The sequence below is a fragment of the Choloepus didactylus genome (genome assembly GCF_015220235.1).
Source record: "Choloepus didactylus isolate mChoDid1 chromosome 13 unlocalized genomic scaffold, mChoDid1.pri SUPER_13_unloc1, whole genome shotgun sequence".
NCBI classification, from domain to species: Eukaryota; Metazoa; Chordata; class Mammalia; order Pilosa; family Megalonychidae; genus Choloepus; species Choloepus didactylus.
In genome coordinates, this window is record NW_023637588.1 from 1,059,067 (window position 1) to 1,072,828 (window position 13,762).

Genomic DNA, 13,762 nt, shown 5'->3' on the forward strand with positions numbered 1-13,762 from the left:
CCAGATTTTGCCCCTGGGCTGTGGTTTCCTGACCCTTAAACTAATGCACAGCATAATTTATTTATGCCTTCTTTGTTTTCTATCTTTCCATTAGGATCCATTGGGACATGGATATTCATTTCCTTCACTAATGCATCCCAACCACCTAGAAGAGGGCCTGACTCTTAGAACACATTCAGTACATCTTAAAAAATTTCAAGTATATTCATTCAATAGTTATGGCCATCTACTCTATTAATTTTGGAGGCAAGATAATACCACTACTTTCATACTTAAAGGAAATCAAGAATGGTAAACAAATACAGGGTTTTACATGCCCTAGGGAAGCTTATAGAAGAAATGTAAAGTTATACTTAAGATGACTGTTGGAGGTTGATGAGAAGTAGACATGGAAAGAGTTCAGTGTCTATAGCAAACCAGTCTGTAAGCCAAATCCAGCTACCTGCCTGTTTTTGTAAACAGTTTAATTAGGACACAGCCATTCACTTATTTATTGTCCATGGCTGCTCTTGAACTACAATGGTAGAGTCAAGTAATTGTGACAGAAACCACATGGTCTTTAAATTCAAAATACTTACTATTGGCCCTCTATAGAAAAAGTTTCTGACCCTTGGTCTAGAGCATTGAGTGACTCTACCTCAAACACCTTAGCACAAACCAAGGGCTGGAGAGGTGGGGGTGCAGAGGTTATTTTCCCAAAGGCTATATATAGACTTTCATGCCAAGGTAAACAGCATTCTACAACAAAAGTGTTTCCCCTGAATTGTCTATATTTCCCTGACTCACCTATCACCACTAAATTAAAGTAGAAGAACTTATGGATTTAAATTATAAGTGCTTGATAGAGATAAATTTGAGGTAAAAAGATATGATAGTGCTGGTTATTTTTCTTTAATATAATCCACTAAGCACTTCAGTTCAGGAGCTAATGGGTTACAGTGTTGTTATTTTATGAACAGGAGATAATTTTCTTATCTCAATTTTCCATATTTCTGAGCCAAGGAAAGACATTTGAGGTGGAATATTTTCAAAGAAATACTTCAATGCAAATAATGCCAAAGAGTTAAAAAGTTAATTTTCTCCAGATAAGTACCAGCTCTGCATCTCTAGAAGTATGAGAAAGTTGATTATTTAGTATCTATGATGAAAAATGGTCAGATGGCTATGGGAGATGATTGGGAGATGATTACCTACATTTATTTTTGTATATTTGGCAATGGCCAGACCATCCTAAGTTACCTTACCAGAAGTACATAGGGTCTTTGGCCCATAGCAGTTTCTTTGATATGGCTACCCTGAAGCTATCTACCCAACACACCCATTTTCCAGTAGGTCCATTTCACACCAAAGATGGTCCCACTATTGCTTAGTCCAAAAAATGTTCCCATTCCCCCAAATTTTTATGCCAGGTCATGGCTGGATCTCTGGAGTGCTCCTGCAGTAATTTTCCATGGCTGGGCCCAGGCAAACCTTCTCTGTATTATAAGGAACTGTGTTTACTCTGCTGTTTCTCAGCTGGAACATTTTAACAATCAATCTTATTCTACTCTTAGGTGGCCTATTTCTGGAAGCATGTCCCCAATCCTTATGAGCATCACTCACTGCTCCCAACACAACTGTTAAAGTCTTTACTCATTTATGTTGCCAAATCTGCCACCCAAATTCTTACTGTAGGGACACAGTCATCCAAGAAACTCATGGCAAGACTTACTTGAGCTCCTGTAATTTACAGGTTGCTAACATCAAGGGCAAAGTCAAAACTAGTATTCCATGATCTTGTAGGTAATTCACACTTAAATCCAAGTGTTTTAGGGTTTTGCTGAGAATGAGAACTCTCCCAATGGAGGTGTGACAAGTTTTGGTGAGACAACAGAAAAATAACCTGTGAAGGATAACAAGCACTGCAAGAGCAAGTCAATAAAACTGTTTAATCTCATAAAGATGATCATCCAACACCATTCCAACAGACACAAGTGTGTCTGTGACTTCTGTGTCATAGCCCAGAATGTCTTCTTGTGACTTTCTTATTGGAAAGAAGATAAAATGAATGAAATGATGCAGAGTGTGAAACATAGAATACTTTATTCCAGCAGGACATGAGAAAAATCTAACTCTTTCACAAGCTGGATGACCTTTTAGAAATTTCTACTACAGTTGGTTTCCTCACTGTTTGATATGGTGTATTGTTTAAATTTAATCCTAAAATTCTTTCAGCCTTTTAAATTCAATGATTCTATGATTCTAAAACAGTTAGAAGTGAATATAAAGACTATTGAAATTTTGAAAATTGGGGAAACATAAAATCTGAAGTCTTGCCTAGAATCCTTCAAATCTGGATCTATGAAATAATTTTGTGGAATCCTCAGTTCTTTTTTTTAACTGTGGATTTGTTACCAATATTTGAAGGTTTGCCCATTTCTAATCTGGCTTTCTAGCTTCTTTTTTAAGAAGTTGTACCTTTGTTTCATGAATATTCATTAGAGCTGTGGATGGCAAACTATGGTTGGCAGGCAAAATCCACCTTGCTGCCTGTTTTTTTGTACAGATATGAGCTAGGGATGGTTTTAACATTTTAAGTGTCTGAGAAAAGAGAAAACTTATACTCTGTGACAATAGAAGAGTGTGAAATTCAAATTTTGATGTTATAAAGTTCTGTTGGAATGACCACACCCATTTGTTGACACATTGTCCATGACTGTTTTTGCACTATAATGTCAGAGCTGAAGTTGCCACAGAGACCATTATGTCCATAAAGGGTAAAATATTTACAATATGGCCTCTTACAGAAATTCTGTAAACCTCTGGGCAACATCTCTTCCCTTTAAACATGACTTGTGCTCTCCTGTCTGCTCTCAGCTCCAATAATGTTCATTTATTACGTTTGGTTCTTGAAGGTTTGGCCCTTTCCATCATGTGATTTTAAAGAAATCTAAGTAATTACTGGCTTCACTACTGTTCTTCTTTTTATGTATTTAATCTTTTCTACCAATAGTCAAGATCAGACCAGAATATCAGGAATTTTATCATGTCTTTCACTTATTTCAATTTCAGTAAGTCCTTATGTTTTATACCATCTTATAAAACAATTAACATTTCAATTGCTGCTGAACACTGAACTTAAGGGCTTTACTAGAAACAATAAACTCTTAACTTATCAATAACACTTAAATTAACATCTTATAATATTCATTAATTTGAATAAATATTTTTGTCAAGGTCTACAAATTATTTCATTAGGGCTTTTTCCTAAAATCCAAGTATCTGAGTATTTAAAACATACAAAATTAGGCCATGATATAATGAGTTATGTGTACCCCACACTCATGCTTAATATTTATCAACTCAGGGACAGTATTGTTTCATCTATAGCCCATCCATTTCTCCCATCCAGTAGGACATGAGAAAACTCTAACTCATGCTAGATTTTGTAATAAATACCAGACATCACATTATCATCTGTAAAATGTATTTTGATATTTATCTTCAAATTAAAGTAATGTATATTTTAACCATATTTTATTTTACCTATAATAGTTTCTTTCAAGATTTGATTAAATTTCTGTATATTGATTTTGTATCAGTAGAAATCAAATTTCAATATTTATCTACTTTCACAGGATTCTAGACAATTATCACAAATATTTTTTTATGTTTACCAATTACATTGCTCAGATATGCTCAGGTATGTAAATTTGACTTTCTTTGATACTAGTGATATGGGTATGTTCTCATTTATATAGCCATTTGCATTAACTTTCTTAATTTTATATAAATGCAAGAAAAATGAACTAGAAAATTTTCCTGTTGTCTTTGTAAAAACTCTTCAGAAACAACCAGTATAAATCTATGTGGATATTAATATTTCTCAGTTAACAGACTTGGTCATGACCAGAATTTTGCATTTTATAGATATTTTCCTTAGGGAAATGAAATTTTCCATCATCCTTACACTTCAATTCCATGACTAGGAAAAAATAAACAACAAAAATAGAAAGTTATTTTTACTTTCATGCATCACAATATCATAAAATATAGATGTGAACTATGAACAAGTACATGCCAACACACTGGAAAACTTACATGAAGTGGAAAAATTCATAGAAAGACACAAACTACCAAAACTGACTGAGAGGAAATAAAAAATATGAATAGACTTAACATGTAAAGATACTGAATTAGTAATAAAAAGTAAAACTACTCACAAAGAAAAGTCTAGGCTCAGATGGCTTCACTGGCTTAAAGAATTAATTCATTTAAAGGCATTTAAAGAACATGAATTCTTCACAAACTCTTTCAGAAAATAGAAGAGTAGGAAACACTTCACAACTCACTTTGTGAAATCAGAATTATCTGGACACCAAAACCAGATAACATCACAATATAAGATAATATACCAATTTTCTTATAAATGTAGCCAAAAATTCCTCAACAAAATACTAGCAAACCAAATACACCAACATACAAAAAGTACTATATATTATGATCAAGTGGGATTTCTCAGGAAAGCAATGTTGAGTTGGCATCTGAATACCAAGTAATGGAATATAACATATCAATAAATAAAGGTCAAAACTTACAATCATCTCAATAGACACAGGGAAAAAAATAACATAAAATATTCAAAATCTTTTCATAATAAATAGAATGTTCAATTTAGGAATATAAGAGAACTTCCTCAAACTGATAAAGGACATCCAAGGAACACCCATGGATAATATCTTATTTAGTGGAAGAATACTGAATGATTCCACCCTTAAGATCAGGGACAAGACAAAGATTTTGTCAACAAGACCACTTCTATTCAATTTTGTACTAGAGATTCTCTCAAGGTCAATTAAGGGAGAGAAAAACAAAAAGTGCCCAGTTTGAAAAGGAACAAGTAAAACTACAGTGATTTGTAGATGATATAATCTTGCATATAAATAACCTAAGGGGTATATTTGAAACATTCATTAAATTGTTATAAATAAACAAAAAATCCCTAAGAAACCAACAAGAGTTATTAGAATAAATGAGTTAAGCAAGGTTGCAAGATACAAGATCAATACACAAAAATTATGTTTTTGTATACCAATGAACAATCCAGAGGTCAAATTAGCAATTCTATACACAAGAGCATCAAAAAGAATAAAATAGAAATAAATTCAACAAAAGAAATATAAGGCTAACTTATACCCTGAAAACTAGAAAATGTCATTGAAAGGAATTAAAGATACCTAAATAAGTGGAAAGAGATCCTTTTTTCACAGATTGGAAGACTTAGTATTGTTAAGATGGCAATAATCACCACATTTATCTACAGAATCAACGTCATGCCTATCAAAGTCCCAGCTGACTTTTTTCAGAAAATGACCAACTGATTGTAAAATCTAGATTCAAAGGATCTAGAAAAATCAAAGTATCCTTGAGAAAAGTACAAAATAGAAAGACTTACCCTATCCAAATTGAAAATATGCTGTAAAGCTATGGTAATCAAGACACTGTAATATTGGCAAAAGGTAGACACATGGGGTAGAGGGACATAATGGAGAATCCAGAAATAAACCCCTAGATTTACAGCCAATTGATTTTCAAAAAGGTGCTGAGAGAATGCAATGGAGAAAGAATATTCTCTTCAACAAATGATTCTGGGACAAATGGATATTCAGATGAAAAAGAATGACTTGGAACTCTTCTTTTCACCATATGCAAAAATTAACTGAAGTGGATCATCACCCTAAATGAAGAAATAACACTATAAAGTCATAGGAGAAAACATAGTAATAAATCTTGGTGACCTCTGTTTAGGCAAAGCCTTCTTGGATATGACACTAAAAGCATATGTGACAAAAGAGAATAAATAATTGGACTTCAAAATCAAGAGCTTTTGTGCTGCAGATGATACCATTAGGAAAATGAAAAGAAAGCCAGAGACTGGAAGAAAATATTTGCATCTATCTTATAAGAGACTTGTATCCAGAATATATAAAATGCTCTTACAACACAGCAAGAGATAATTAACCCAAATGTTAAAAAAAGATTTGACAATGGATTTGAATAAACAAATCAAACTATAAGATATCACTGCACACTCACTAGGATGGCTATAATTTTAAAAAGACAGAGAAAATCAAGGGTTGATGAGAATATAAATAAAACAGGACTTCCATAAATTGCTCTTGTCATTGTAAAATGGTTTAATCACTTTGACAAAACATTTGACAGCCCTTCAAATATTAAATATAACCACATGAGCCAACAATTTTACTTCTATGAGTTGAAAACAGGTGTTCAAACAAAAACTCTAATATAGATAGTCATAGCAGCGCTATACACAATAGCCAAAAGGTAAAAAACAACTCAAATCCATCCATCAATGGATGAATGGATAAACAAAACCTGGTGTAATCCATATGTTGGTATATTATTCAGCCATTAGAAGGAATGGAGTACTGAAACATGCTAAAACTTCAATAAACATTGAAAGAAAGCCAGTCAAAAGAATACATAACATATTATTCCATTTATATGAAATTCTAAGAAAAAACTAAACTCTCAAAACAAAATGTAGATTAGTGGTTACCTAGAGATGGAAGTGGAGGTGAGAGAACAAGGAGTTTCTTTTGGGGGTGATGAAATTTTTAAAGTTAAGTTGTGGCATTGATTGCAAAATCCTAAAAATATACAAAAAACCATCAGACTGACTACTTTGAGTGAACTTTATAGTATATCAATTATATCTCATTAAATCTGTCAAAAATTCAAACAGGAAGAAAACAGAAATGTATGTATGAAATGAAGATATACCTACTTAGGACCTCATTGTTAAGCCAATGATCTCTGACCTATTTCCTCATGATACCTTCTTATTTTAATATAAAATTAGTTCATGTCAACAATCACGTACTGGATTTCTTTGGGGACAGATATATCCTAGAACAGCTTGATATTTTAGAAATCACATAACTTAAGATTTCTCCTTTTAGCCACATTCAAATATATAATTCAGTGTTGTTAATTACATTCAAAATATGGTGCTACCATCACCACCATCCATTACCAAAACTTTCTGTTATCCCAAATTGAAATTCTCTACCTTTTAAGCATTAATTTGCATTGCCTACCCCCACCCCAGCCTTGTCTTTCAGTAAAATAAAAGTTATCATATATAGAGTATTAGGTGACACTACCAGAAGGGCACAAATACATAACCAAATATGTGAATATTTCTACACAAAAATATGAAAAAAGACAATGAAAATCTCATTTTACTTCAGATTATCACATGTACCAAGTGAGTTTTAATGGAAAAAAAGAGAACTGCATTCTCCACTCTTTTTGGAGATTATATTCCTGAACATACACAGAACTACTTTTTCTGTTTTGTTTCCTGGCCATCTCTGCAACTCCTGACACCTTGGTAGCTTTGTAGATTTATGCTTTATTTTGCTACGTTTTATCCTGCCTCAACCATTTGAAATACTCAGCTACTTGAGCAACTTTTCCAGATATGAAAAAGAGTACATCTTACATAACTGGAACAAATATTGACAGAGGAAGAGCCCGTTGCTTGCACCCATCATGAAAGATGTAAAATCTAGGGAATGAATCCCTACTTCAAGGTAGCCTAGCACCAGATCTCCTTTTCTTTGCTTTGTACTCCATAACATTACATCACAGATGAAGCCTTTCACAGTTGCTTATTTTTGTAGTGACCATATCAGTCCCTTGCTCTTATCAAGCCAGTTGCTATTGTTCAGGTGCTATGTTTGAAACCATTTTAACACCATATTTAACTCTTCCCAAAATCATAAGGATGGTAGTGTTATGATTACATTTTTTGGATTGTACAATGGAAGTTGAGAAAAGGTAAATAAATGCTGTCAATAATTTACAGCAAATTAGATGTTGATCCAAATATTAACCTAGATCTGTCTGAATCTAAAGCTGTTTTGCTTTGTTATAATTTCCCCCTTCAATGTTTTTATTTTAATGACATGCATAATGAACTTCTATGTGATAGGATTGCTACAAGCAGACTTACACCAGTGACTCAAGAATACACTCAGTATGGAGCAAAACATCACACAGTGTTTTCACCCCACCATTACTCTGTGGATTGTTGGACAAGGTCAGCTGTTTCAGCTTCTTTTTGCTGATGAGGAGCAAAGCTATTTCTTCATGCTCACTAGCTTTCAATTCACATTTCATCAAGCTACAAGAGGAATTCATAAATAAAGTAAGGTTTCCCATTTCTCAAATAGTCTCTTTTTTGAATAAAACAGCCCCAGCCAAGTGAGATGACATTGGCTTTAGGTGGGAAATAAGTGAATTCTTTACTTCTGATCATGCCTTTCACCATTTTTCTAAGTTAAAATTTGGGCAAGATTGTAAATTGTTTGCAGTAGTGACTAAATGACTATGCATTTGTAACAAATCATTGAATTATACATCAAAAAGAAGGAACTTTGATGTATTTAAGTTAAATAGTTTTAAAAGGGAAGGATCAAACCCTACAGAAAATTTTAACAAAATGAGGATATGGCAAAGTGGAGGTCTCTGGGAACCTTGACAAGGTCCATTTTTGTGAGATGCTGGGTGTGATGTTTAGGTTCATGTATCAACTTGGCCAGGTAACTGGTGTAACCATTGCTGTGAGGATGTTTTTGGCTGGTTTATTAAGTCATCAGTCAATTGGCTGCAGCTGTGACTGATGATGTCAATGAAGGGTGTGTTTTCCACAATGAGAGAATGCATTTGGCTGGATTTAATCCAATCAATCAGTTGAAGGTTTTTCAGCAAGACAGACAGAGGACCTTCACGTCCTCTTTGGCTGCCCAGTGAAGTGTTTCCTGAGGAGATCATTGAAGTTACTCATTTGTTTCCTGAGGAGTTCATCAAACATCTTCACTGGAGTTGCTAGCTTGCTGCCTGCTCTATGGAATTTGGACTTGTGCATACCCACAGTTGCATGAGACACTTTTATAAATCTTACATTCATAGATATCTCTCATGGATTCTGTTTCCCTAGAGAACCCTAACAAATACAACTTGTTACCAGGGGTGGTTTTTGAGCAACAGAATCTTAAAATGGGCTTTTACAATTGGTTTTCTACTCTGATTAGATTCAAAGACACTAATGCCTCCATTTCCAGTAATTGAGAGGGCACTGAGGGTCCATGGCATGAGTTAGCAAGGGAGATATACAAAACAACAATGTTTGATTCTCCTAATCAAACTCTTATATAAACGCTCTGGATGACAGTGCTTTTGACACCTTCACAGAGTTTTGCAGAATTAAGAAGTATAATGATGTTGGCTGGCTGCTCTTAAGATATGTTGGATAAAGTTATAAGAGAAAGGGATTAGCTAAAGTCTTCAAATTAAAATCTTAAATGCTGCATGACAGATATAAAGGTTTCTATGTGTGCGCTGAAAGAAAATCTTATTTCCTCTGCAGACTTGAGATTTCTGAAAACCAGATGCAGACTCTCATTGTGTGAGTAGCAGACTTATAACATAAACTAAAACCTCAACCTCTCTGGGTGTCTGCTATTAAAGTAAAGGCATTAATTGGAAAAGAATGGGATCCTGAAACTTGGGATGGGGACATATGGATTGATAATAATGGCAGTGAGGACATTGGAACCCCAGATTCTGCTGAGTCATTGTTGGATTTCCCTGTAGTGGGCTGTCCTGAGGAATCAGCATCCTCACCTCCAGTCTGCCCTAAGCAACCTGCCATCCAACCTCTACCTAAAGACATTAACCATTCAGTGCCTGCTAATACAGTAATCACCTCCCCAGAGTAAGAATCCCTTACTCCTCTGTCTGAAGAGATGAGATTAATCCTGTCTAAAGAGACAAAATGCAGCAAAATGTCTGACGTAAATGGCTTGAAGGATACATCTAATTCTTTTCATGACCCACCCCCACCACCAGTCTTTGCTTCAAGACATATAACTAGACTAAAGTCCCAAGAGGCCCTGAAGGGTGAGGTGCAAAGTGTTACCCATGAGGAAGTATGCCATACTCCAAAAGAACTGTATGAGTTTTCCAGCTTATACAGACAGAAACCAGGAGAATATGTGTGGGAATGGATATTAAGGGTGTGGGATAATGGTGGAAGGAATATAAGGTTGGATCAGGCTGAGTTTACTGATATGGGCCCACCAAGCAGAGATTCTACATTCAATGTTGTACCTTGAGGGGTTAGAAAGGGTGTTAACAGTTTGTTTGTGAGGTGGACTAAAACATGGATCAAAAGGTGGCCAGCACTACAGTAGGTTGAAATGCCATAACTGCCCTGCTATAATGTAGAGGAGGGGATTCAAAGGCTTAGAGAGATTGGATTGTTAGAATAGATTTATCATGGAAGACCTGCTCACACACCCCTAGAATGTCCAGAGGACACACCTTTTACCAAGGCTCTGAGGAATAAATTTTTGAGACTAGCTCCATCATCCCTGAAGAAATCCATAGTCATACTTCCCTGTAGGTCAGACAGTATTGTAGGAACTGCTGTCACTGAGCTGGAATATTTAACAAAATGGGTGTAATCAGATCCTGATTCAGCAGAAGCCAAGTAGTTACAGTTAATCACCACAGAAAATGTTGGCACAGCATCCATAATGGAAAACAAGCTCAAAGCAGCAATCAAAATAATCTGACTTGCAGAGACTGACAGCATTGGCTAGTAGATCAGGGAGTATCAAGTAGTAAAATAGATGGGCAATCAGCTAAATTCTTGTTTGAACCATATAAGCAGAAGAATTCTAGGTTAAGAGAACAAAAGTTTCCCTTGAATTACAAAAACAGAGAGTCACATCCCCTTAATTTCCAGACTTGAGAGAGCTTACAGATCCAGAGCCCCTTGAATGAGGGGAAGGCCAGGTAAACTTGGGGAAAGAAACTGTTACACTGCCAAAAATTTATACTGTTAATCTTCCTCCCAGCCCTCCCCAGGGGGACCTACAGCCTTTTACCAGGATAACTGTGCGTTGGGGAAGAGGAAATGATCAGATATTTCACGGATTATTTGACACTGGTTCAGAAATGACATTAACCCCAGGAGACCCAAAATGTCACTCTGGTCCACCAGAGTTGGGGCTTATGGAGGTCAGGTGGTCAATGGAGTGTCACCTCAGTTCCATTTCACAGTGGATCCAGTGGGTCCCCAGACCCATTCTGTGGTTATTTCCCCAGTGCCAGTATGCATAATTTGAATAGACATACTCCATAACTGGCAGAATCCTCACATTGGTTTCCTGGTTCATGGAATGAGGACTATTATGGTGGGAAAGGCCAAGTGGAAGCCAGTAGAACTGCCCCTGCCTAGTAAACTAGAAGCAATATTGGATTCCTGGAGGGATTGCAGAGATTAATGCCACTCTTAAGGACATGAAGGATGCAGGGGTGGTGATTCCCACCACATCCCCCATTCAACTCTCCTATTTGGCCTGTGCAGAAAACAGATGGGTCCTTGAGGATATAGTGGATTATCATAAGTTTAACCAAGTGATGACTCCAATTACAGCTGCTCTTCCAGATGTGGTATCATTGAGCAAATCAATGCATGCTCTGGTACCTGGTATGCAGCTATTGACCTGACAAATGCTTTTCCTCCATAGCTCTTTATAAGGACAACCAGAAACAGTTTCCATTCAGCTGGCAAGGCCAACTATTAACATTCACTGTGCTACCTCAGGGTTATATCAACTCTCCAGCCCTATGTCATGATGTTATCTGCAGGGATCTTGATCATTTCTCCCTCCCACAAGATTTCACACTGCTCCATTATATTGATGATATCATGTTGATTGGAACTAGTGAGCAAGAAGTAGCAACTACTCTATATTTGTTGGTAAGGTATTTGCATGGCAGAGGATGGGAGATAAATCCAACAAAAATTCAGGGGCCTTCCACCTCAGTGAAATTTCTAACTCTCCAGTGGTGTGGGGCCTGTCAAGGTATTCCTTCTAAGGTGAAGGATAAGCTGGTGCATCTGGCCCCTCCTATGACCGAAAAAGAGGCACAATGCTTAGTTGGCTTCTTAGGATTTTGGAGACAACAAATGCCTCATTTGGGTGTGCTACTCTGGCCAATTTACTGAATGACCAGGAAATTTAGTTTTGATTGGGGGCTGGAACAAGTTGAGACTCTGTGACAGGTGCAGTCTGCTGTGCAAGCTGCTCTGCCTCATGGACAATATGATCCAACAGATCCAGTGGTGCTGGAAGTGTCAGTAGCAAATAGAGATGCAGTTTGGAGACTTTGGCAGGCTCCCATAGGAGAATCACAAAAAGGGTTCTTAGGATTTTGGAGTAAAACTTTACCATCTTCTGCAGATAATGTCTCTCCATTTGAGAAACAGCTGCTGGCCTTTAACTTGGCCTTATTAGAGACAGAATGCTTACCCCAGGCCACCAAGTTACCATGATACCTGAGTTACTTATCATGAGCTGGGTGTTGTCTGACCCAACAAGCCATAAAGTTGGGCATGCATAGCATCACTCCATCATGAAGTGGAAATGGTATATATGAGACAGAGCTTAATAGGTCCTGAAGTCACAAGTAAGTTACATGAGGAAGTGGCCCAAATGCCCATGGCCCTGACCCCTTCCACCTTATCTTGTATTTCCCAAGCTTGTCTTTCCCAGATATGGCATTTGGGGATTTCCTTACAATCAATTGACTGAGGAAAAGAAAACATGGGCCTGGTTTACAGACGGCTCTACTTGTTATGCTGGCATCACCCAAAAGTGAACAACTGCAGCCCTGCATCCCCTTTCTGGGATGTCCCTGAAGGACAGTGGTGAGGGGAAATCCTCCCAGTGAGCAGAACTTAAAGCAGTGAACCTGGTTGTTCACTTTTCTTGGAGGGAGAACTGGCCAGAGTTGCATTTGTTTACTGAATCCTGGGCTGTTGCTAATGGTTTGGCTGGATGGTCAGGGACTTGGAAGGAACATGATTGGAAGATTGGTGAAAAATAAGTCTGGGGAAGTTGTATGTGGATAGACCTTTCTGAGTGGGCAAAGGATGTAAGATATTTGTGTCCCATGTGAATGCTCACAAGAGGGTGACTTCAGAAGAATAAGATTTTAATAACCAAGAGGATAAAATGACTCATTTGGTGGATAACAATAAGCCTATTTCCCCAGCAACTCATGTCATTGCCCAATGGGCTCATGAAAAAAGTGGTCATGGGGGTAGGGATGGAGGTTATGCATGTCGTGCCTGTTTGAATGTATTATGTCCCCACAAATGCCATTATCATTGATGTAATCTTGTGTGGGCAGACATATCAGGGTTGATTAGATTGTAATTCTTTGAGTGTTTCCATGGAAATGCACCCCACACAACTGTGGGTGATGACTCTGGAAAATTTCCATGGAAATGTTACTCAATCATTTCAGGGTGTGTCTAAATTAAATAACTGGAGCCATACAAATGAGCTGACAAACAGAGGGAAATCAACACAGCTCTGAGTAACATTTTGAAGAGGAGCTACAGCCAAAAGGGACACTTTGTAGAATGCAGTGGAACTGAGAGAGAAGCTTCAGATTACAGAGACATTTTGGAGACAGCCTTTGATATTAGACTTTTGCTCCAGAGAAGCTAAGAGAGGACAAACACCCAAGACCAACTAGAGTGAAATTTTGGTGAGATCCTGAAGTGTAGAGAGGAACATCCTGGGAGAAAGTTTTGAAACCAGAACTCTGGAGCAGATACCAGCCAAGTGCCTTCCCAGCTAACAGACATTTTCCAGACACCATTGGCCAT

The 13,762-nt window shown here is 36.9% G+C and overlaps 1 protein-coding gene across 1 annotated transcript in view; it reads right to left on the bottom strand.

The window, feature by feature from the left end:
- Positions 1-13,762, bottom strand: part of NLRP11 (NLR family pyrin domain containing 11) — a 46,136-nt gene that overhangs the window by 4,207 nt on the left and 28,167 nt on the right. Inside the window, 2 exon segments of the mRNA XM_037823432.1 lie at positions 1,712-1,882; positions 8,024-8,194. Coding sequence (XP_037679360.1) covers positions 1,712-1,882; positions 8,024-8,194 — 342 coding nt within the window.